The sequence below is a fragment of the Pseudorca crassidens genome, chromosome 13 (assembly GCF_039906515.1).
Source record: "Pseudorca crassidens isolate mPseCra1 chromosome 13, mPseCra1.hap1, whole genome shotgun sequence".
Lineage (NCBI taxonomy): Eukaryota > Metazoa > Chordata > Mammalia > Artiodactyla > Delphinidae > Pseudorca > Pseudorca crassidens.
The window spans coordinates 7478571-7503456 of record NC_090308.1 but is presented as its reverse complement, the minus strand read 5'-3'; the positions used below and the strand labels follow the sequence as shown (position 1 = coordinate 7503456).

The 24886-nt window shown below is 46.0% G+C and overlaps 1 protein-coding gene and 1 pseudogene across 2 annotated transcripts in view; one reads left to right on the top strand and one right to left on the bottom strand.

The window, feature by feature from the left end:
• The first annotated feature begins 6538 nt into the window (after positions 1–6538).
• SLC22A3 (solute carrier family 22 member 3) overlaps positions 6539–24886 on the top strand; it is an 88800-nt gene continuing 70452 nt past the window's right edge. For both annotated transcript variants that reach the window (XM_067701610.1, XM_067701609.1), the window contains exon 1: positions 6539–7022. In XM_067701610.1, coding sequence (XP_067557711.1) covers positions 6588–7022 — 435 coding nt within the window. In that variant the 5' untranslated portion in view covers positions 6539–6587. The remainder of the gene's footprint in view (positions 7023–24886) is intronic.
• Positions 16921–21578, bottom strand: LOC137205084 (cytochrome c oxidase subunit NDUFA4 pseudogene; annotated as a pseudogene).

Genomic DNA, 24886 nt, shown 5'->3' with positions numbered 1-24886 from the left:
TTCCCAGGCTACACTGACAGTAGCAGGATGACCACTGTTTTGCCCTCATACTCCTGTCCCCTTTCCTCTACCTGACATTCCTAATCAGCCATGGCCTAATTTCCACTCCACCTCAGAGTTACCCTCAACATGCTCTAGATGGCTCCTGACAGATGACAGGAGTGGGACGTAAGAAGAAACCCATTTACCATTCCTGCCCTAAACCATTTGTGATGAAAAGGTTTTCCAGGGAGGCAATGTGCTTCACCTTGCACTTGTTGTAATGGCACAAGCATTGAAAGGAAAGTGGCAAAGGACTTGCTGTTGTATATGTTCAGAGAGTAGAATACAAACTCTCAAACCTCTTAGGCTTGACTAGGTTTTTCTACTTTGTCAAAATTCAACTCTGGAATATTTTAGTGCTGTTTAGCATCTTCCTTCATGGCTACCATCTTCTCCAAAGATGTCTTTAAGTCTCAGATCCTACATGCTTCAAGTATAGGGAGCATCTATTTCCAAAGGATAATAGTATCTGTAATATTTGTCCCCCAAACCAGACACTTTCCTCTAAGGAAGTCCAAATTGTAATCAAGTAACGAGAGAATGGATCAGAGAAACAAACGAACATTGGTCCGTCTAAATCAATGTTAGGGTCCAGCGTTCTGCCATATAATAATGGAAGTGCTCTGTGGCTTTTTTTACTACGTTCACATACTAAGGTAAAAAATAGCTACTCCGTGCCTAATAAGGTAAGAATGAGAGCGTTTCAAATACTCTTACCCATTTGTTAAAAAACAAAAAAGAAAATAAGATTCCTAGTTTTTCCCCTTAGACCTGAGCACAGGCCACGATTCACTTGCCAAATTTTCTCTCAGTGGATTGTTTTCAAAAGCTTTATTTCTAGACTCATTACAGTATTCCCAACGAAACTAATCTTTTTTTGTGCTTTACAAACAGCACAAATGTCATTATGACGTATTTTGGTAACTCAGTATGTGGTGAATAAACCCTGATACCTGGTATATCCGTTCCTAAATGCGAGAAAAAAAATACCAACTATAAAATTTTAGATGAATAAACCCAAGCAATTACCTTTTCAAAAAGAGTTAAAGTCAGCATGCTTCACAAAAGCTAAACGTTGTGGGCCAGTAGACTTTTATTGTTCTTATTCAACAATCATTTATTGGTCACTATGTCTGGACCAGCTCTGTCCAACAGAAATTCCTGTGGTGACGGAAATGTTCTGAATGGACATAGTCCAATATGGTAGCCACCAGCCACATGTGGTTATTGAGCACTTGAAACGTGGCTCAGGAGAAACACAATCTTTCATTTCACTTAATGTTAATTAATTTAAATTTAAATAGCCACATGTGGCTAATGGTACCTTACTGGATAGTGCAGATATAGAATGGATGTCAATGTTTTAAGATAGAAAGATGAGCATGATTTGGCTTTTCTCCCCAAAATCTACAGAGTAACGGGAAAAATAAAATGCATACATAATTTTACATAAAAATCCGGATCAAATTTATATGGAACTTAATAATAAGATAAAAGTTATATGGAAGAAAAAAGTCCCCAAATTGCCAGGGTAACTCTGAACAGGAGGAGGGTGAGGGGAGAGAAGAGGTGAGACTTGTCCTACCAGATACTAAGAATCATCATAGAACTATCATGATTAATGGTAAAGTATTGTCACAGAGAGAGACAAATGAACAGCAGTAGAACAGCCCAGAAGCCTGTTTGTGCAGGATTTTTTTTTTCTTTTTTGGCAAGATGCAGAAAGCAGAAACTATAAAGAAAAATGATACATTTTACTATCAGAATTCAAACTTCTTGTAGTCACCAAGACAACATAAATACAGTTAAAAGACAAGCCACAGACTAAGGAGATAGAACATACACAGCTGACAAAGGACAGAATAAACACATATACAAATAACTTCCCAAAACTTCAGTAAGAAAAAACAAGTAACAAAGAGAACACAGGCAGAGGATATGAGAGGGTGATTCGCAAGAGATGAATCTGAAAGATGAATACATGTCAAATGTGCTCAGTTACAGGAAATGAGCTAGATCCATATTTATCAAGGCTAATAGGTCTCAAAAATATAATGTGGGGACTTCCCTGGTGGCGCAGTGGTTAAGAATCCAACTGCCAATGCAGGGGACATGGGTTTGAGCCCTGGTCTGGGAAGATCCCACATGTTGCAGAGCAACTAAGCCTGTGAGCCACAACTACTGAGCCCACGCTCTAGAGCCTGCGAGCCACAGCTACTGAGCCCACATGCTACAGCTACTGAAGCCCGCGTGCCTAGAGCCCGTGCTCTGCAACAAGAGAAGCCACCGCAATGAGAAGCCCACGCACTGCAACAAAGACCCAACGTAGCCAAAAATAAATAAATTCATTAAAAAAATATATATATATATAAAATGTGGAGTAAAAAAGAAAAGTGACAGAAAAATAGAGTATCGTACCACTTGTGCAAACTTCAAAGCACCCCAAGTACTGCAGAGGTTTCCCTCGCTGTCTGAAAGTAGAGCTTTTCTTACGAAAACTTTCCTAAGCCAAAATGGCAAAGAGCGAAGAAGCAGTTACCTTAGGACACACCTTGCTAACAGATGCAGAAAAATAAATTGCAATGAAGCACAGATGCTCAGAGATAGTTCAAAGCTATGCCGGCTTGAAGCTGAGGTGCTGCATATAGTTTCTGGGGAAGGAGCTTGGCAGGGGCGAGCACTGCTTCTATAAGGACTTGCCGCAAAACAAGAGGTGAACGCTGTTTTCGATTTTCATCTTTTATCATAAAAGTGAAAATCCTCTTTGATTTCTTACGGTTAGGAAAAACAGGTGCTAATGTAGGTCTTTCATAAAAGTAAAGCGGCATAAGGCAAACTTTTGTTTTTTGTTTGTTTGTTTTGTTTTTGTTTTTTTGGTGTACGCGGGCCTCTCACTGCTGTGGCCTTTCCCATTGCGGAGCACAGGCTCCGGATGCGCAGGCTCAGTGACCACGGCTCACGGGCCCAGCCGCTCCGCGGCATGTGGGATCTTCCCGGAATGGGGCACGAACCCGTGTCCCCCGCATCGGCAGGCGGACTCTCAACCACTGCGCCACCAGAGAAGCCCATAAGGCAAACTTTTGAAGAGCAAGGGACACTTGTCTAGTGTTTGTGTGTAGTACCTAGGTATAAAAAGGATTAAAACATGGAGGAGATGAATAACGGCTTCATGATAACTATACCTGGGCAAGAGACGGCCTGAATCTTCATCAGAGGGGGCCACACTTTCGCCTTCCTCTCCCCTAGAGCCAAGGGCTTGTACCCACCTGAAGCCCATCCCCCTTCCCATCCTCCTGTCTCACACCAACACGCTGGGATCTGAGATCCCAGGTTTCCCTGATCAATGGTCCTGAGCCCTCTTCCTGAGCCTGTGTGGCCTTTTCCCCAGGCCCACCTCCTGAAGAAAGGGTCTGGTAGCTGCCCTGGGAGGAAGGGAGGGGACAGGGGACAGGACCTGAAGGCATACGAAGGAGACTTCAGCTGTGTCTAGGAGTGTTAGTTCTTTATAACAATGTACCTAAAGCACGATAAATGACACTTGCTAATTCTGGGGAAGGGTGGTATTTTTGTACAACTCTCTTTATTAATAGTCAACTTACATATAGCACTTATCATGTTTCAAGTACTGTTTTAAGCGATTTGCATAAAAAATGAAAAGGTGTCATTGCTACTCAGTTTTACAGAAAAGGCTAAATAACTTGCCCAAGTCACTCACCATAAAGAGTAGAAGGGGATTTGAACATAGCAGGTCTGGCTCCAAATTCCATGACCTTAGCAACTGCTCTAGGTCTACTTGTCCAAATGCTCAGATTACTTCATTTAAAAAAAAAAAAAAAAGGAATTAAAGTTAAAATAGCCTGACAACTGCAATACAAAGAAAAATGTAGTAAAATTCCTTAAGAAGGTTCTTAGATGTGTTAGGAGCACAGACAAGGACGGCAGACATGACTTGGGGAAGAAGGCCGTTTCGGCGGTCGGGGAGGGCTCGGCGGAGGGGATGCGGACTTTCGGCCCAGGCCTTGCTGGGCAGTGGCTGCGAGGGCAGGAGAGTGAAATGCCAGGAAGAGGAAACTTCTTTGTGTGGACAGGCACAGATTTAGGAAAGTTAAAGAAGGATTTGAGAATTAGCAAGACGTGGTGTTTGGCTGTCACATGGGGGGACAACTTGGTGAGGGACATAGGTTGGGATCTTGAAAGGGAGCGTGAGAAATGAGTATTTTATTTGGAAACCAAGGCAAGCCCTTGAAGGCAGCACCTCCGAGCTGCTCCGTGGGAAGACAACAGTGCAGCCTGGCTGCAAGGACAGCGGCCGCAGGTGAGGAGCCCCTAGGGTCACTGCGAACAAAGTTGGTTAACAAAGTTGGTGGACGAGGAGAGGAGGCCGTGCCTGTGGGGGGCAGGGGAGGGGGGAGGTGTCAGGAAGCATCCAGTTGTCCCACCAATATTTATGGAGCACGTACTAGGTGGTGGCAATATAGAAATGAACAGAACAAAACTTTCTGTCCTCGTGAAACCTGCCTTCTTAGTGGAGGCGGGGGCAAAAGTAAGAAAAATAAGTAAATTTAGTAAACAAAGGGATAAAAATACGCATATGTTAGAGGGTGATAAGCACTTTGCAGACAGATAAAACAGGGAAGGGAGCTGGGGGCTTGCCTGTGTGTGTGTAGGTGTGTACTGGGGCAGGGGTGGTGGGGAGATGGCCAGGAGGGGTGAGCTGAGGGCACCTTTGAGTAAAGGCCTGAGGAGTGCTGGGTGTTGAGATGATATTGAGAATCTGAGTCTTGGGGTGGGACCATGGTTACCCCAAAAGAGAGGGCAGAGGAGGAGCTGGGTGGGAGGAGGACAGATTGAGTCTGGGGTCCCAGGGGGCAGTCAATAATATGGACTACACCCTGGAGCTTCTGTACACACAGAAGTCGCTGCTAACCAGGTGACAGATGAGCTTCAGTAGCTGGGGACAAGGACGATAGAACAGTGAGAACTCTCATTCAGTGAGCCCCTCATGTGTGCCCACCTGCCACCAGGTGTTTTATCCTTCCTAGTACCCAGGATCCTTAGGACATCCCTGCACGGAAGGCAGTATTAACTCAGCAGCAAATAAGAACGACAGTAATAAGAGCTAACATGTGAAAGGGCAGACTGTGCGTCGGCAGGCACTTTATGTGTAATAATTCATTCAATCCTCACAGCGACCCCAGGAAGGTATCAGTCTCATTTGACAGATGAGAAGACTGGGCTGGCCCGGTAAGGTACCCAAGGTCACAGCTGGTGAACGGAGGCAGCCTGGCTCCGGTCCTTGCTCTGGAAGGAGGAAAAGTCAGCCTGCGCTCTACCGGCCTCTCTACTCTCTGAGAAAAGTGAGCTGAGGGTAGAACGCTTTTCAGACGGCTGGGGTGGGGTTCTGGGCAGAAGAGCTGGAGAAATTCTCAGAAGATACGTCTTGAGGGGGGAGGCTGGGCCAGGGCAGGGAGGGCGCTGTTAGGAGTGCAGGGTGAACAGCATAGCTGAAGGCTGCAGCCGCGAAGGGGCTTTTAACCCGGCCCGGGGAGGGCATCCGAGTGTGGACATGGACACAGCAGCCTGGACGCAGAGCAGAGGCCAGGTCGCCAGATCGCACACAGCTCTGCGGATCTCTGGGAGCGAATAAGGGAGCTAAAAACAACGATTGAAACCAACCAACAAACACCCTTTCTGGGCGATTTCAGGGCCAAGAGCGAAAGCCTTGGCTAAAGAAACCTGTAAGGGGCTGAGGTCCGTTCTCACTCAGAACTCCAGGACTCTGAACAAGACGCCTCACACCCCTGTGGGTTGCCCAGCTGCTCTTTTGAAAAAGTTGGACGCTCTCTGAGATGTCGCCAAAATCTAATCCCGCGTGGTCCTAGCTCTGCAGTCGGTCCACTGCTCTGGGATCCGGCTGCCCGGCCCCAGGGGTGCGCCGGGCGGCTCTGCTCACCCAAGGGACGATAACTGGCGGGGTGTGGGGGGAAGGGGGCTCCCCCGGCACGGGCGCGGGACCCGGGGCGCGCGCGTCGTCGGTCCCCTAGGCGGCACCCCGGACCACCTAGAGACCGAGTCCCAGGAGCCTGGGAGTCGCTGGGTGGCCCTGGAACTTTCTTCTCTGGAGCCCGATCCGGGACCGCCCGCAGAACAGGCTGCTGGCAAGGACCAAATGGAGCTCCGCGCCAGGCCGGAGGCTATGCGCGTCACTCGCAGTCCCGGGCCGGGTCCGCGGCGCGCGGTGGCGCTCCGCCAGGCCGCGCCGCCCGCGCCCCGCCGCGCGCCCACCCCGACCCCGCGGCGGCGCCCCGGGGGAGCGCGGCCCGGGCCTCCGCGGGCGCCCCCGGACCGGAAGCGGGTGCGGCGGGCGGGGGCCCCGGGGCCGGAGGAGCGGCGGCCGCTGGCGCGGCGCCCAGGGGCGTGAGGCGGGTGCACGGGGGAGGCGGCGGGGCGGAGGAGGCGGCCGGCCGGCCCGCGGGTCACTCGGAGGCCCGGGCGGCGGGCGACAGGACGCGCTCGGGGAGTCGGGCGGGCGGGCGGCGCGCACCATGCCCTCCTTCGACGAGGCGCTGCAGCGGGCCGGCGAGTTCGGGCGCTTCCAGCGGCGCGTGTTCCTGCTGCTGTGCCTGACGGGCGTCACCTTCGCCTTCCTCTTCGTCGGCGTGGTCTTCCTGGGCAGCCGGCCCGACCACTACTGGTGCCGCGGGCCGAGCGCCGCCGCGCTGGCCGAGCGCTGCGGCTGGAGCCCCGAGGAGGAGTGGAACCGCACGGCGCCCCCCCACCTCGGCCCCGCGCCCTCCGAGCGCCGCGGCGACGGCCGCTGCCAGCGCTACCTCCTGGAGGCGGCCAACGCCAGCGCCGCCGCCCCGGGCGCGCTCAGCTGCGCCGACCCGCTCGCCGCCTTCCCCAACCGCTCGGCGCCGCTCGTGCCGTGCCGGGGAGGCTGGCGGTACGCCCAGGCCCACTCGACCATCGTCAGCGAGGTAAGGGCCCGGGTCCGCGCCGGGCGCTCCCGCCCCGCCGGCGAAAGCCGGCCGGGAGCGGACGGCGCGCGGAGCCCCCGCGGACGCCGGGAGTCGGTGAAGCCGGCCGCCGGGAAGGTCCGCGGAGGCAGGGAGCTGTCGGTTACCTCTGGGGACCGACCGGGTTCATCCCGCGCTTGGAAGCGTGGTGCTGCGTCGTAACTGCCCTGGCAGTGCCTTTGCTTTATATCTCTCTGCTAGTGAGGCAACGGAGTGGTGCTTCGGTTTAGGTGTGAACGAAAACCGCCCTGGAAGCCAAGTGCTGAGATGCTTCGCACACATCTCCTCAGGGATCGAAGCATCCTGTACGATGCTCGTTGACTGTGAGATGTGTGTGCGCAATAGTTGGAAATGACGGATGGACGCGGGTAGAGAACCTCAGTGTCTGGGGCGAGCGACGCTGAGCACGTCCGCGCCAGCTCGTGGTCCCCAGGGGTCGAAGGAAAGGAGAAACCAGCGTTTGAAGGCAGCGCCAACTGTCTGTAGTTGCCCAAATGATTATCTGAAATGCAAAAGTACAAAGGTCGAGGCTTTCCCGGGAGCATGATTTTGGCAAAACTGCTTTGGGGCAAAGAGCAACATTTGAGAGAAGTTGGGAAAGATGAGGTTTTGAATTAAAAAAAAATTTTTTTTTTTCCTGCTAATAAGTGACAGGAGCGCAGCAGAAGAGGCTGTAAGGCATACATAGTGGACACTCCACTTATTGGGGGGGGGGTAGCTGCAGGGGTCGGGTGGGGACAGTCCCCACGGTTTTTTGGCTACGTTTGAGCTCTCAGTGCCTTGGGGGTTAGGTGCCCTCACCTTTGGCGGCAGAAGTGTTTCTGCGCTGCGCTGGGCTGGCGGTTTGCATCTTCATCTTGGTGAGTTCTGACTTTAGGGACTGCCTCCACTGAGCTTGCAGGGAAGGGATGAGCAGTTTTATTGAACTTTGCTGCAAGCATGGATCAATTTAATTTCTAACAAGTGATTGAATGTGCTCAGGCAAATTGGGAAAGAAAAATGTTTGTCTTTCATTTATTGTCATAAAGAATTTTTAAGCACCTACTTGAATAATGGGGGGAACACTGGCTTCTGAGTTCGCAGTGCCTCTTCTGCCTGTTAATGGTGTTCTTTGGTCTGGTGGTGACCTAGTCTCTCTGAAGCTGGGATTGTAGGTCTTTGAGGTTATGCATGTTCTGTGTGTTAGCACACTGGGTGTGGTCCTCTGCTAAGTGCTTTAGAGATCAAACCCCATGGCAGCCCAGAAAGGCCATGTGTATGTGTGTTTGGGGTACTTTAATTTCTACCTAATTTGTGGGTCATGATCGGGACTGCTTTATAAACTGTGGTGGTCTTGTTGTTAGGGGTTTCACTCTTGAAATGGATAAGGTGTGGGCTTGGGTGGGAGAGGGTGTTATCACTGGTACTTCCTTCGAGTTGGATCCATTAGGTGGCCGCTTAGTGCTACTTTCCAGGCAAACCAGAAGACGCTGCTCGGAGAGTAGACGCCTGATTTTTGAAGACGTACAGATCTCAGATGAAGAATCAAATGAACACACACTCCAGTGGGGTTTCCATGAGCAAGCATGATCCATAGACATCAGAGAGGGAGACATAAAAATCTCTAAGTTAGTGTCCAGACAGGTACTTTAAAAGCATTCTGGGGTTCCAGGGTTGTTTCAAGCATTCCAGGGTTATTTCAAAGGAGGGACAGTGGGTCTTATGAAGGTCTAACAGGCACTGTGGAAGGTGGGAGTCCCGGAGACCTGGTCCTGGCACGGTCTCCATCCAGCTGTGTGGCTTGGGTGGATAGCTTAACCCTTCTGGGCTTAGCTTTCTCATCTGTAGTATCAGGGCTTGGATTAAACCCTTTACAGTCCGACCAATGCCATCAGTGTCATCACTGGATGGCTGTTCTCAGTGTGCTCAGAACAATGATAAAAATCTTCAAGGAAAAGTAAAGTGCTGTTCCGAATGCTCCCTTAAGGCCTCTGACAAGTTTTGGAAGTATATTGGAGAGAGATTTTTTTGTTGTTGTTCTAAATTGCTTGCTTCTTCTGGTTTGTTGTTTTAATGTTTTAATTCTTGAGAGGAAACCCTCCATCTGTTCAGGAAGCTCAGCATCTAGAACAACTCCTTCCCTCGCAGAGTTCTGCACAGCTAATATGTTACTGTCTTTGGTTTTGCATATGATCCAATTAGTGTTTGTTCTTTCATATGCTGTCAGCGTGACCCATCTCAGTGTGTTTTCAGAGACTTGAGACCTAACATATGAGTCACGGAAAGGGGGTGACTTGGGAGACTTCAGAACGCGGAAGGGGAGACCAGATTCCAGAATGGCAACATATGGCTGTTATATTTAATCCTTGCGCCATTGCTGGGGAGACAGCATTGTCCCGGCTTTTAGAATAGGAACCTGAGGCAGGAGATGCGAAGGGACCCACTAGCGTCCCAGACCTTTTATGTAGCCAAGGTGGGTTCAGATCCGGGGGTCTTGTTTGTGAATCCGTCTCCTTTCCTCCAGGCAGTGCTCTCAGTCCTTGAAACAGGTCCACACAGCATGATACCAGATCACTCACGCTTTAGAACCTGCAAGAAATCTAGTTGAACCTTCCTGTTTGCTTAGTTACTATCCTGGTCCTCTGGCCAGCGTGTCATTTTATTTCATTTCACGGTCCGGAACACGATCCGCTGCAGACGAGAGGCAGTCTGTACTCTTGGTGTGCGTGTTGCAGAATGGGCACTTAAACCTCATCCACCCTTTTTTCGTCTTACAAAGAGAAACAGCGCCAAGGAGTTAAGTCAGAAGCCAACGCGAAGTCAGGGCCCTTTCAGCCCAGCTCCCCCTCTGGTTTCTCCTGCTAAAGGTGATGCCGTGGATTTTTTCACCTACATTTAATGACCTCAGCACAGACTTTTTAACGTCTGAATCTCAGCCCTATGTGGTTGTCAGACACTGGGCGGAAGAAGGCATGATGTGCTGCAGAGAAGTCCAAGCCCTTACCACCCAGATATTTCAATTCATTGCCCAGGGAGTGAGACTCTGAAATTAATGGTAAGACTTTGAAATACTTGCTTGTGTACCATGGATGGGGAGATAAAAAAGCTCCTCTCTCACTAGGAACCAGGCCTCAGAGCACCATTAAAAATAGACCGAATTGCCCTTTCTAGGTAATTTTTCTCCCACACACAAAAAATGAAAGTCCATTTGAGGGAAGTGGCTGACCCATTGAAGAATGCGGAGCCTGCTTCGATCTCTGGGGCTGTCCCACTGCTTCTCATGTCTCTGCTTTGCTTCCTGCATGTCCAACCCACAACAGGAGGCCAACCCCAGACATTAGTGTCATCAGCATCTGGTCCCTACTATTTGCTAAGCATGGAAACACACTGCCATGAATACTGGAGAAAGGAGTTTAGCCAGGCCCAAGTTTTGTTCTGGGCTGAGTCTCTGATTTGCTCTGAGCACTTGAGAAAGATCTTACTTTTATATTATTTTTATTTTTAATATTATTTGTGCTTTCCCTGGTTTTTGCTCAATCAACCTCACCAAGAGAACATCTGTTTTATTATTACTTCAAAGGACCAACTATGGTATTGTTCATTTTCTATTTCATTAGTTTGTCCTCTTTTTTTTTTAGTTTGCATTAATTTTTTGAAGTATAGCTCAAAAAAAATTAGTTCATTTTATTGAAGTATAGTTGATTTACAATGTTGTGTTAATTTCTGTTGTACAGCAAAGTGATTCAGTTATACATATATACATTCTTTTTCATATTCTTTTCCATTATGGTTTATCACAGGTTATTGAATATAGTTCCCTGTGCTATACAGTAGGACCTTGTTGTTTATCTTCCTGTTTATTATTTGTTCTGTTTTTTTTGATTTATTATGGGTGTGCTTTTTTTCCAATTTAAGTTAGCTGCTTAGCCTAATTCTTTCCTGCCTTTCTTCTTTTGTAGTATAAATGTTTAAAGCTATAGATTTCCTTCTGTGTACTTTTTTTTTGACTACACCCAGCAAGTTTTGAAATGCAGGTTTTAGTTATTATTCCATTCTCGGTATTTTTTTTTTTTTTTTTTGCGGTATTCAGGCTTCTCACTGTTGTGGCCTCTGCCATTGAGGAGCACAGGCTCTGGACGCGCAGGCTCAGCGGCCATGGCTCACGGGCCCAGCCGCTCCGCGGCATGTGGAATCTTCCCAGACCAGGGCACGATCCCGTGTCCCCTGCATCGGCAGGCGGACTCTCAACCACTGCGCCACCAGGGAAGCCCCATTCTCAGTATTTTTAATCTCCATTATTTCCTCTTTGACCCGTGATTTATTTAGATATTTGTTTAAAATTTTTAAACATACATTGATTTTTTACCTTTTAATTGTTGACTTCTAATTTAACCTTGGAGTGGTAAGAGAATGTGGTCTGAATGATACTGATTCTTTTTTTTTTAATAATTATTTGTCTTTATTTTCTAAGTATTCTGTTGACCTTTTTATTTTTACCATTTACTTTTTAAGTCTCTCTCTTTTTTTAAATTTTATTTTTGGCTGCGTTGGGTCTTCATTGCTGCTTGCAGGCTTTCTCTAGTTGAGGAGAGCAGGGGCTACTCTTCATTGTGGTGTGCAGGCCTCTCATTGCAGTGGCTTCTCGTTGCGGAGCATAGACTGTAGGTACGCGGGCTTCAGTAGTTGTGGTGTGCAGGCTTCAGTAGTTGCAGCACACGGGCTCAGTAGTTGTGGCACGCGGGCTCTAGAGCGCAGGCTCAATAGTTGTTGTGCATAGGCTTAGTTGATCTGCAGCACGTGGGATCTTCCCGGACCAGGGATCGAACACGTGTCGCCTACATTGGCAGGTGGATTCTTATCCACTGTACCACCAGGGAAGTCCCTGATACTGATTCTTTGAATTTTATTGGAACTTTCTTTTTGGCCTTCTAGGAGGTCAATTTTTATAAACATTCCGTACATGCTTGAGAAGAGTGTGCAGTCTTTAGCTATTGGGTGTAGGGTTTTATAGATAGATGTCCAATATTTGAAGCTTGTCAGTTGTGTTGTTACAATATTCTGTATTTTAATTAACTTTCCATCTGCTTGGTCTAGCAAGCATAGAGAGTATTGAAATTTACCCTTATGTTGGGGGGTTTGTCATCTTCTCCCTATATTTCTAGCAGATTTTAAAAGTTGTACACATGAGATTGGATGCATGTACATACAAATTTAGAATTTTTAAAAATCTACACAGTGAATTGAACCTTTTATTATAGTGTTGGTACTCTGTCTAAAATCCATGATGTATATTGTCCCGAGGTCTACTTTGTGTAATATTATTTAGCTACTCCACCTTTCTTTTGGTTAATATTTGCCTGCTATACCTTTTGTTTTCCTTTACTTTCAAACTTCCTATGTTCTAATAATTTAGATGGGTTTCTTATAAAGTGCATATAACTTGATTTTGCATTTAACTACTATGCTTAGCCTATTCACCATTTCTTGTGGTAATTGGTATATTGGGGCTTATTATACCATTTTTTTCTTGGTCTTGCTCTTTTTATGTTTTTTCCCTTCCTTTAAAAAATGATTTTAAATTTGTTTCTCTTATTCTATTTACTCCTTCCTTTATTTGTTTGGAATTTACATTTTTTTCCCCAGCTTTTCTACCTTTTTTTTTTTTTTTGGAAGTATAGTTGATTTACAATGTTGTGCTAGTTTCAGGGGTACAGCAAAGTGATTCATTATATATATATTTTTTCAGATTCTTTTCCATTATACATTATTACAAGACATTGAATATAGTTCCCTGTGCTATATAGTAGGTCCTTGTTGTGGAATTTAGATTCTTTATTTCAATTCTTTTAGTGGTTACTCCTGAAATTTTGCTAAGTTTACTTAAAAAAACCTAAATTTAATACTCCAACCTCCTCCTAAACAATTTAAGATCTAAAACACTTTCATTCAGTTACTTCTCCTGTATTAGAGGCATTAATAGCCAATATTCTAGGTCTGTTCCTTTACTGTTAATTTATGGGTTTTGTGTAAATCGTGTATGCTTGGGTTTATACTTACACTTTATCTACTCATTATTCCATACCCTTTCTCTTTTCCCCCCTTCCTTTCATATAGATGTTTAACATTTTTCTTTAGTGTGTATCTCTAGGTGGTAAATGTTCTCAGTTTTTGTTTATATGGGAATGCCTTTATTTCACCATTATTCTTTAAGATTTTCTTTTGATGTAGACCATTTTTTAAGTCTTTATTGAATTTGTTACAATAGTGCTTCTGTTCTATGTTTTGGTTTTTTGGCCGCGAGGCATGTGGGATCCTAGCTCCCTGACCAGGGATTGAACCTGCCTCCCCTTCATTGGAAGGTGAAGTCTTAACCACTGGACTGCCAGGGAAGTCCCCGCTATTATTCTTGAAAGATAGTTGTGGTAGGTAAATAGTTCTATGTTGCCAATTATTTTTCCTTAACCCTTTGAAGATGTTAGTTCTGCCTTGTAGCTCTCATTTTACTTTTGAAAAATCTGTTGTCAGTTTAACTGTCTTTTTCTCTTGGGTTGTGTCTAGATGGGTATTTCTTCTTTTTTTTTTTTCGTGGGTATTTCTTTTATTTATCCAGCTTGGTTTGCATTACCTCTAAAGGGTGTCTGACATATAGTAGGCACTCAATAAATAGCTGTTGAATGAACCAGTTGCATTTCCTTTCCACTGTGAATTTTAGTTCTTTGGTAGGTTCTGGAAAATTCTCAGCCATTATCTTTTCATTTTCTGCTCTCTATTCTTTCCTTCTGAGATTCTACTTGGACATAAGTTGGACCTTCTTTTTCTGTCCTTCATGAGTCTTAACCTCTCTCTCGTATTTCTCATTTCAATATCTATATGATAGTTAAGATATTTTCTCAGACCTGTCTTCCAGATCACAATGTTTCTATTCAGCAGTATCAAGTCTGCTGTTTAATCCATTCATTGAAGTTTTAATGTCAGCAATTATCTTTTTCATTTATCAAAGTTATATTTGTTATCTTTCAGGTATCTCTGGTCATTTATTGGTAGTCTCTTATTTTTTGCTCATTCTTGTGTTTCCATTTTTCAGTTTCTTTAAGGGTTTTACGTATGATTACTCTATATTTTATATCTGGTAATTACACTGCCTGAAGCCCTTGGTGTTTTGAATCTCTTATTTGTTGTTTGTTATGTGTTTGGCACTTGTTTGTTACATGTTGGTTGTGAGTTCCCAGCTGGTTGAGTGTCTCTGTGGGAAACCTGGCTGCCTGCAGAGAGGATTTGCACTTGCTTCTCTCTGAGCTTGGACACCCAGGATCTGGAATCATTTTCTTCCTTCCAGACTTCCTGGTGCATCTACAACTGCTGAATCTGTCATTGTTGTTTGTTTTTATTAGAGGTGTATGATTTCCCCTTACTTTCTGAAACACCAACAATTCAACAAAAATTATGTTTTATGCTAAATCTCATTTTTTCAACAAGAGTCCCTTAAAATAACTAGTCCTTTCTGCTGATGACAAAAGTGTATTAATAGTTTAACAGATTTTTTTTAATGGAGTGAAAGCAAGACCTTAATGAGTGAGCAGTCACCCCACTAGGTGTCTGCTACTTGGTGTTGGCAGCAGGATGACCAGGCAGATCCATGCAGTGATGTGTGTATGAACCCCAGAGCCAAAAGGAAGAGACTATGAAAAAGCATCCCCTGCTTCTTTCTGGCAACTGATTTATTAGATTATCAGCTACAGATCAATTAAAATTTCTTTAGCATTTGTTATATGCTAGGCACTGGGCTAGGCTGGTAATACAAAGGTAGATAAAATTGTCTGATGAGTTCTGGCAGAGAGACTTGCCCGGAGACAGTAATGTACTGAGAGTGGTAACAGGTGTGGTGAAGGGATGCCTTCTTATGATTGACTGGGGGTGAATCAAAGCAGAGTGTGCACTGACCTTGGCCTCAGCCCCAGAGGAGAAGGAGGATTCCAAGAGGAATATATGAGGAAAAGGATGTTCTATTCCCACATTCTCTCATCTTCAGCATCATTTATTCGTAGCCATTTATCGACTGCCCTCTGGAGCAGTGGTTGATGTGTATTCCTTTGACCCACCCACACAGACATGGAATCAAAAGATCAGGGTGAGGTTCAGGAATCTTTGTTGTTCACAAGCGTGTAAAGCCCCTGCAGGCGGTCCCTAGACTACACCTGAGGAGTGTGGCAAGATCATCTCAAGTGGAACAGCCCATGTGTGGGTGAAGCAAGTACCACCTCCCCCAAACACACCCTGCAGACCTTGGGACGGAAGCCTCGTCCCTTTACCCAAGACAGGAGTCCCACATTTTTCTTTAAGATGAAAAGACAGCCCTCAGAATGGGAGAAAATATTTGCAAACGAATCAACAGACAAAGGATTAATCTCCAAAATATATAAACAGTTCATGCAGCTCAATATTAAAAAAAAACCCAGTCCAAAAATGGGCAGAAGATCTAAACAGACATTTCTCCAAAGAAGACATACAGATGGCCAAGAGGCACATGAAAAGCTGCTCAACATCACTAATCATTAGAGAAATGCAAATCAAAACTACAATGAGGTACACCTCACACCAGTCAGAAGGGGCATCATCAGGAAATCTACAAACAACAAATGCTGGAGAGGGTGTGGAGAAAAGGGAACTTTCTTGCCCTGTTGGTGGGAATGTAAATTGATACAGCCACTATGGAGAACAGTATGGAGGTTCCTTAAAAAACTAAAAATAGAATTACCATATGATCCAGCAATCCCACTACTGGGCATATACCCAGAGAAAACCATAATTCAAAAAGACACGTGCACCTGTACTTGTCCTCTGGGACACACAGCTAGGTTGTGTTTCCCAATGTCCCTTGCAGCTGGTGGGGGGCGGTCCTGTGATGTGTTCTGGTCAGTGATGTTGGGAGAAGCAACACACCTGGAGCCAGAATAACGTTTCTCCTCGCAATCTCCCTGCTTGCTTCCTTCCCTCATCTGCGGCAGAGAGTCCTGAAGACCCCAAAGACAGCAAAGCTCTTAGCTGGAAGATCGGGGCTTGAAGCCTGCAGGGAGGGCACCCCCATCTTCCTCCCCTCCACCTCCTCTGCATGGGAATGTGAAATTAATGAAGAATAAACTTTCTTGTGTTAAACTGCTGAGATTTTGGGGGGGGGGGGTTGTTACAGCTCTTACTGTGAGCCTACCCTGACAAATACACATTTTGGTGTGTTTCCTGGAGGCTGCAGGCACCTGATGAAATGGTAGGGAAGCTGGTTCCTTCGAGATAGTCCTCCCCTTGGTCCATGCACAAGGTCACCATGACCTTGCCTGAGGCCCCTACGGGCCCCTCTCCTCTGCAGGCACCCCTGCTGCAGCCCTTCCAGGGCATGCCTGGCTGTCCTCCCTGGGCAGTGAGCGTGCTGTTTCCTCTTCTCCAAATACCTTTCCTCTTTCTTCTTGAGGATGTTCCATTTTTTTTTCCCTAAAGATGCAGCTAAGAGTTACCTATTCCAGAAATACCTTCCCTGTCCCGACTCTGGGGGTCTGCTTTCCTTCGTCTGCCCAGCCACCCTTTCTTTTCTTTTTTTTTGTGGTACGTGGGCCTCTTACTGTTGTGGCCTCTCCCATTGCGGAGCACAGGCTCTGGACGCGCAGGCTCAGCGGCCATGGCTCACGGGCCCAGCCGCTCCGCGGCATCTGGGATCTTCCCGGACCGGGGCACGAACCTGCGTCCCCTGCATTGGCAGGCGGACTCCCAACCACTGCGCCACCAGGGAAGCCCCCAGCCACCCTCTCTGTGTGCTGAGCCTATTACCTTCCTCATCAGACTGCAGCTTTCTTTCTCTTTTTTTTTCAGTGTAAACCCCAACACAAATACACCAACATGATTTCGTGCATTTAGAGGGGAAACGTTTCTTGGTTAAGTGGAAAATTGTGCAGATGCCTTCTGGAAGACCTTCATTCTAAGCAGCTTTATAGTGAAACATGGTATTTAGAAGTCTGGACCTTCTTTCTTCCATTTGCTGTAATCTACATTCACTGAGTGAAACGTGTACTGATCATTGGGACCCAGTGGGTTCCAGGGTTCTGGGTTATTCTTTCTGTCCCGGCTGACATCTGGATTGAACAAATGCCAGGTGCAGGTGTACAGCGCTGCGCCAGTACCTCCTGCTCCAATAAATACAAAGGGGGGATCAAACTAGAATGCTTCTTGGCCTGACCGATGATCAGGCACAGCGTGGTTGCGACAGAGGCCTTGAGTCCAAATGGAGAGAAAAACAAACCTGCAAGGCCCGAGACTAAATAGCCTCCACGCCGCGGAGGAGTGGACGTCCAGGGTCACCCAGGACCTAGACTGCAGCTTTCTTGGGGGCAGAGACGGTTCAGTGTATCTTTGTGATGAAATCACATGGCATTTAATAAATCCCATGATTAAATTAATGAGTGAACGGGAAAGGGATTGAGTGAAATATTTGACCCCTTTTATAACTGGCTCAGCCAACCCTGAAATTGACCTTCGGAGACTCTAACAAGCTCTTTCCCCCTCAACAGTGCTGCTTTATTTTTGCATCAATTCTGTATATTAATTTAGAGAAAATGGCCATTTTAACAATTCTGATTTTTTGAACATGGTGTATTTGATGTAATTTGAACGTGATGTGTTGCGGCATTTTCTTAGGCGTAATTCAGTCTCTCTCACAGGGTTTTGTAGTTTTCAGTATGAAGGTGTTACAGAAATTTCACAGGTTTTATTCTTAGGTGTCTGTTTTATTGATAACCTTGTACAGTGCTGCTTCTTCCTAACTTAGCCAGCAAGGGCTTTTCTTCCTCCCCTTCACACCAACGGGCTCTGACAGATCACTGGGGGGGGGGGGGGGGGGGGCACGGCCCTGCAGAAAGTGGCTCCAGGCCTCTGGAGCAGGGGGACAGCCGCCACCGCCCGACCCCTGTCTACACGGGGACTCTGTTGTCCTCAGATCCTAATTGGGGGATGCGACCTGGAACGTGAAAGGGAAGGAGCCGGACGGCTGGCTCTTTGGGGCCATTATTTTTATGTGCTGACGTCCATTGTGCAGAAAAGGCCTTTCTCAGCTGTCCTGGCACTTTTGGCCGCGTCTGTGTCATCAGCCGAGCTGGGCTCCGGGAGCAGCAGGGCACAGGTGCAGGGCACAGGTCAGCGAGGGGCACATGGGCGCCTGGCTGGCAGCAGTTCAAGGGTGCAGTACTGAGCCCTCCAAGGCCATTGGGGGCGGGGTGGGGAGACACTGCCTACATTTCAAAACAAAATAAAACCTCTCCAATTTTTCCTCATTTTTTTTCTTAAACTATAACCAAGAAAGGAAGTTTATTTCTATTCTGTGAGGAAATAGCAAAGTTCCTTAAGGTTCTTGGTGTAGCTTTCTAGAATGGCAATGACACAAGCATGGCCAATGATAGTTAATGCCTTTTTATGTGGGTGAGAGATCAGTAACATGGCTTTTTAAGGATTGCTGTGCTCTGACTTTTCTGTGCTTGTAATAAAGCAAAGTAACTTCAGGGCTGGTGCTTGTGTAACACTAGAGGAAAACCAGGAGGGATGCAGTGTAGGGGCTCATACGAAGGTGAATAAATAAATGTGATTAAAAAGAAAAAAATCTTGCGTTTAAATTGTATGGCTAGTACGGGCCCAGCCAAGCACGTCCCTCAAAGTGTGTGACTGATTTAGAATTTAACTTTAAAAACTGTGTTCAGGGAAATTAAAAATGAAAGTCAGAAAATGAGTGTGGTGATTACCGTTGAATATTTTCCGAAAGCTTGGATCCTAGTCTCCGATTAATCAGTGAAGCAGACGTTGTAGTGGAAAGGGTGCTGATCCGAGATGTGGGAACCCTGGCACAGGTCGCTGTGAGGGACTGGGGGTGACAGGTAACATCCCTGGACCACTGTTTCCTTATCTGAGTGGAGTAGTCAAGTGTCAGTGGATTTCCAACGTTCCTCTACCTCTATCATTCTGCAGCCAAGTTCATTTTCAGGTATTTAATTCCTGACCCTGAACTTGGGGTTACCATATCCATACAAGAGTGGGAAAGTGGCTTGGGATGAAGCTAACTTAAAAGCTGGAGGTGTTCAGTTCCGGAAATCAGGATGGATTCTTCCCCAGGACACCTTACTTCCTGGCGGGCGTGCTGTGAACCGTGTGGACAGAGGAGAGGGTGATGGCACGGGTGTGGCCACATTCTAGAGCAGGTGCCCGTCCCTGCCCTCTGTAACATCTGCTGTAGACCCTAGAGTTTCATGGGGAATCTGAGGAGGGGACACGCCCTGGGCCACCTACACAGTGGAAACCACCCGAGGGAGGCAGGATGGGGACAAGCTTGGACTTCAGAAACGAAGGTGATTACTCTGCTGTGAAACCCAGTCTTCTGAGACAGGGGACCTCCCTGTTGGAGGGTTATAGGCCAGAGCAGGAGAGATGAGCAAGTGACAGGTGAGGCTCTGGATTTGCATTTTCATGGCCATCACTGGGACCAGAAAGTTGAGACACTCATGAGGAAATGCAAACCGGAGCCTCACAAGCCTGTCCACACTCACCCGCTGTGGCCTCAGTTATCTGATTATTAACAATTTAACATTAAACTTAACATTTAACTTAAGTGTCAAGACATTTAAGTATTTGAAAGTAATTCCGACAAGACTGTGTCTGTTTAGGGAGTATATAACCTTTCTTTTATGGGTTTTCTTGTTAACTTGTGTTGTATTGATTGGTCATAAAATCTACAAATAAGTGTGGGAGACTGTGTTTTCTTGTTTCTTAGAAAATAGTTCAGGGAGGAAATTTGGAGGCTTCAAATAAGGTGAGAAGTGAGACACGTGCCTCCTGACCGGTGATTCTGGTTCCTGTGCAGGAAATCGCAAACCATCTGTCTTGCTCTCCTCCCCCAAATGATGGGAGACATTTTCCTCTTGGGTGGACGTCAGCTATTTTAGCAGTTGTTGGAATATAATTGTTTAATTTTTCTTGGCTTCATAATGCAGACATGAGAGTTTCACTTGTCAGACAAATTTGTATATCATTGCCTGGAATGCAATTTTATTTTTTATGCAGTGAAAAGTTAATTTTATTACTGCTTGTATAACACGGGGGCAGCTTTGGTAAAATGGTGATTTTCTATGAAATGCCTTCAGCACAGCGGTGTCCAGTGTGAGAGACCCAAGTGAGGCCATCCTAGTTGGACGGAGCTAGGGCCGCCGCAGGCCCTGCTGCCCAGAGGAAAGAACATTGTCTTGATTCTTAGGACAGGGGGACCTGTGAGACAGTTTGGTATTGGTGACTTCTGAGGGCTTTGAAAACTTTTGCCGTTGGTGTTGTGAAGTCTCTGGAGCCCACCTCCTCAGGGGGCTGGGGGTACTGCGCCCCTTCTGAGAAATGACAGAGCGTCCATTGTCTGGATGGCGCTCATGTGAAGCGGGTGAACCCACTCCCAGATGTGTGATGAAGGCTTTCCCCTGGAGAACAGCAAACACCCTCTCATCATCCTCTCTGCTCGATAGCGTCACGTCTCAGATGCCTTTCCCAGAGGTGGCTTATGCCCCTCGGACGCACAGGGTGGCTCTGATTTCACGGGCTTCTGCCAGCTGGAAGCGTCGTGCGGCTGCCGACAGCACAAGATGAAAGACGACATGTGTGTCTCTTGCCCCCAGGGAGGGATGCTGTAAGCTGATGCCTGTCAGACATAAACAGAGGGGCCTAGGCACCAGAACCTCTTATTCTGAAGATTGATGGTAGCACATTTATGGGAATCCAAGGACCGTGGAGAAGACAGTGTGGGCTTTTAATATGGATAATTCTTTAAGAGCAATGCTTTGGAGACATTTATTGAGAAATGAGTGCCCTTTCATTGCCCTCAGATGAGGGTTTCAAAGCAAACCCTCATAGGGAAGTCACGTGGACAATTGACAGCATGAAGTATCCAGGGCAGAGGAGAAAATTAAATGGAAAGTAATTAAAATTAACTTGGCATCGACTTCAAAAAAATCAAATAAAGAGATCAATTTCAGAGTTTCTGTAGTGTAAAGGAAATCATTCCAAGAACCTTTCCCACAGAGAATCTTGCTCTTTCTGTGTCTCAGCTACTTGGTAATAATGGTAATAACACCTTTACCTAAGGCCTCCATTTGTCCACCAGCCAGCATCCCTGTCAGATGGCTACGCTCCCCTATCCAGTGTGTATGTCTATAGGGCACTTCCAGAAGAATTTTAAATCAAACCAAGTACATTACAAAACAAAATAAAACTACCTATGTCTTTATCCACTATATAGATAATTAGAGAATGACCCTTGACTGTTACAAAATACTGTGAAGAAATGATCAACTTGTAGATAACTCGTTCATTGGGCCTATCTGTAAGGCGAGTGAGTGGCTAAGAACACAGGATTACTAGTCGTGTGAACACGGGCAGATTTCTTAGTTTGAGACTGTTCCGAGCTCAGGTTCTTACCAAAGGGGAATAATCGCTGCTGGTGGAGCTGATGGGAAGCTTATGTACGTAACGCATGCAAAGTGCATATCCAGTTGTCTGCCCAACCTAAGTGCTACATGACTGGTGATATTGCAGTTGTTGGTTACAGATATTGTGGAAGTCCACTCAGAGAGGCAGCTTGGGTCTGGGAATTAGGGGCAAACCCCTAGAAGCTTTTGTTGGGCAGAACACTGAGATTCTAGCCCCAAGGGACATGGCAGGGATCACCTCCCTAGAGCTGGTACATCTGGAGACCAGTAATAAAGACTAAGAAAAGACCCAGAATAGATTCTCACAGCTACAAGCTTTGGCAAGAAGTCCCGAGCTTCCATTTCTTCACCCACCTCGGGCCCCTATGGATCTGGGCGGGGTTACGGTCCACGGTTGCTCAGAGGCAGACTGACAGTTCTGCCCACTGCCTCCTCTCCAGCCCCAGTTTGATTGAGAGATTGTGAAAAGAACTAAAACATCATTCTAACGTGAAGCTCCCTCCATTGCATGTTTTATTCACAAGCACAAGAAATCCTTCAGTAAATCTGGACAGCAAAAGTTTCTCTAAAGATGCTGTGGTTAGAAAACCACCGATGTGGCTCACGTCTATGTTCTAGTTGGGTCAATTACACGAATTTGCTTCACATTTTGGGGCAGTTTGCAATGGCCATATCATGTCACAGTTTGCTTGGCCTGTCATGAGAATCTGGCCTTAGAGAAAAGACCGAAAGACTCCCCTCTGCCCCTGAAATCTATGAAATGACCACAGGGCAGTGATGGTGGGGCAGGAATTATGAATATTGAGATTCGGTTTGGGGTTGAGATAAATTTGGGCTTAGTTGTTCTATGCATTAAGCAACCCAGTTCTCTTGACACTGAATAGACACTACAGTGTAATCCATGAAAGTAGCTTAATACCCAGTAGGCACAGAAAGCCATACTATAATATACTACGTGTAACCTGATAGTTATTGACACACTTTCCTGCTTAGAAACCTGATTGTCTTTTTAATTACCGGATGACATTTAAACATAATGTTTTATGTTTTAACTATTTAAACTATTTAAAACATAATGAACTCATTTAATCGCCACACACGCTGTGAGGCGTGGGCTGTTATCCCCGTTTTGTAGAGAAGGAAAGGAAAGTGCAGAGAGATTAAGTGATTTGCCCCAAGTCAGGCGTTGCAGGATGGAAGAATTGGAAAAGATATTTTTGATGTCTGAACCAACAAGAGATTAATTGATAGCTCTAGAATATGAAAGGGACTTCCATAAATCACCAAGGGGAAGATAGCAAGCCTTGTAGCAAAATTGACAAAGGATGTAGACAGTTTTCATGAAAGGAAACCCAAAAGGCCATTCAGCATAGGAAGCCCATGCAGATTCACTCATCATCAGAGAAATGCAGATACAAACAAGATAGCACTTTACCCTTGTTAGGCTGGTTAGAAACCAAAAAGCCCCAGTGGTACCAACTGTTGGTAGATTTCAGATCTACTGCTGGAGGGCAGGTGGAGCTGTTCTCAAGAACAATCTGAAACTACTGATACAAATTAGGTGTCTACAAACATATACTGTGACACAGCAATTCCACTCCCATGCATGAGTCCCAAAGTAACATCTCAAATCTATCAGGAGGCAGGTATGTTCACTGCAGCGTTATTTGGGCAGCAAGGAGTTGGAGACAAACCTACGCATACGTTGACTTTCAAAGGTGTTTTGTTGTATACTGAAATTTAACAAAAAGAGGCTGAACAAGCATCAGGAAAGTTGTGCCTTTTACATGAAATTAAAAATATGTAGATTCTGCAAGAATGCAAACAAAAGATATACCTTGACACATCAGGATGGTTCATTTGTGGGGATGGGATGGGAATAGGAATAGGGACAAAATAGAATAAATAAAATAAGATACGGGTCTTTTATAACCCATGATTATAATACATTATAATTAACCCAACCTTCTGCCCTTGAGGTTCAGAAGAGACAAAGGGGTAAAAAGAAGGAAATGGATTTTTCCACCCAAGACACTTAATGGGTCTTGTAAGATGCCTTAGAAATTACCCCAGGCCCTGGCCTATTGAATGAATTGACCTATAACCTAGAAATGTAGTTAGGATCTAGGTTAGTGGATTTCAGACTGTTTTGGTGACCCTAGACATTGCAACGCCTGCCCCCTTCAGGAAAGTAATCTTACTTTTATCAGTTTTATTTTGGTGTTAAGATTCTGTTTTTTTAAAAAATTCTTTTCTGTTTTGTTTTTAAGAGGGGAAATAGAGTTCTGCTTCTAAAATAATGTTTGAAAAGATACAGGATCAATATTCCCCAGGATCCCTTCCAGATCCAAAATTCTATATTTTAATCAAAACAACCAACTTAAGAAAAATGTTTTCAAACTCAGAAGTTGGAGTGTCAGCATCCCTTATGATTGTATATAAGATATTTTCTTGGGAAGGTGTTGGGAGCGTCTTTTCCTGAGGCTTGTTCAGCTTCTTTGTGTTAAATTTCAGTACACAACCAAACATCTTTGAAAGTCAACGTATGCGTAGATTTGCGCTTTAGAGACTGAATGCATCTGATGTGTACTGAGCCTGCAGATTTCTTTATCCTCTTGTGACAGCTGACCTGAGACCTCCCCAGAGCTGTCCGCCTGTGGGAATCAGAGGCAGCACTGCTGAAGGTCGGTAGACATGACGATTTCACCTGGGGATGCTGTGTCCCCGGATGCAGACCACTGACTGAGGCGTGGATGGAGGCCTTTCCTGAGCATGTCACATGGAAGATGTCTCTCAGTTTCCATCTCAAAAGTCTCCTTTATAAAATGTCATCATTCAGTCATCAAGTCCAGTAGTGCATCCCCAATATTGCCTTCTAGTTAATCCATAGCTTTTATTATGCTTTTATGTGATCTCAGATAGAGAATTTCAGGCATCACTTTTGCCTTCAGTGATCATATAATCTTCCTAGTTAGGAAGACGAGGGGGCAGATACTGTTCAGAACCTTCTGGGGGACTAGGTTCTGGAAGTCATGACTAGATAACTCTGCAAGTCATCCTGAAACGAGATGCTTTGATCCGTCATCTCTTTCTTTTTTACTTTGCCCTTTTCCCACTGTCCTTTGGTTCTCCAGGGAGGAACTGTCTTCATCTGGGTTCCCCACACAGCAGAGCCTGAGACAGGGCGTATGTGCTAGTTTACGTCTCAGGGCAGCCAGGGCGCAGAAGCGGGGGCAGGGAGGTGAGGTCGGGGAGAAGGGAGTGGACCCCTCACCGCTGCATCCTCTAAGCCCCTGTGCAACTGACCCCCGAGAAGCTGAGTAGAGGGTGGAGGACAGAGCTGGGGAGGGAAAA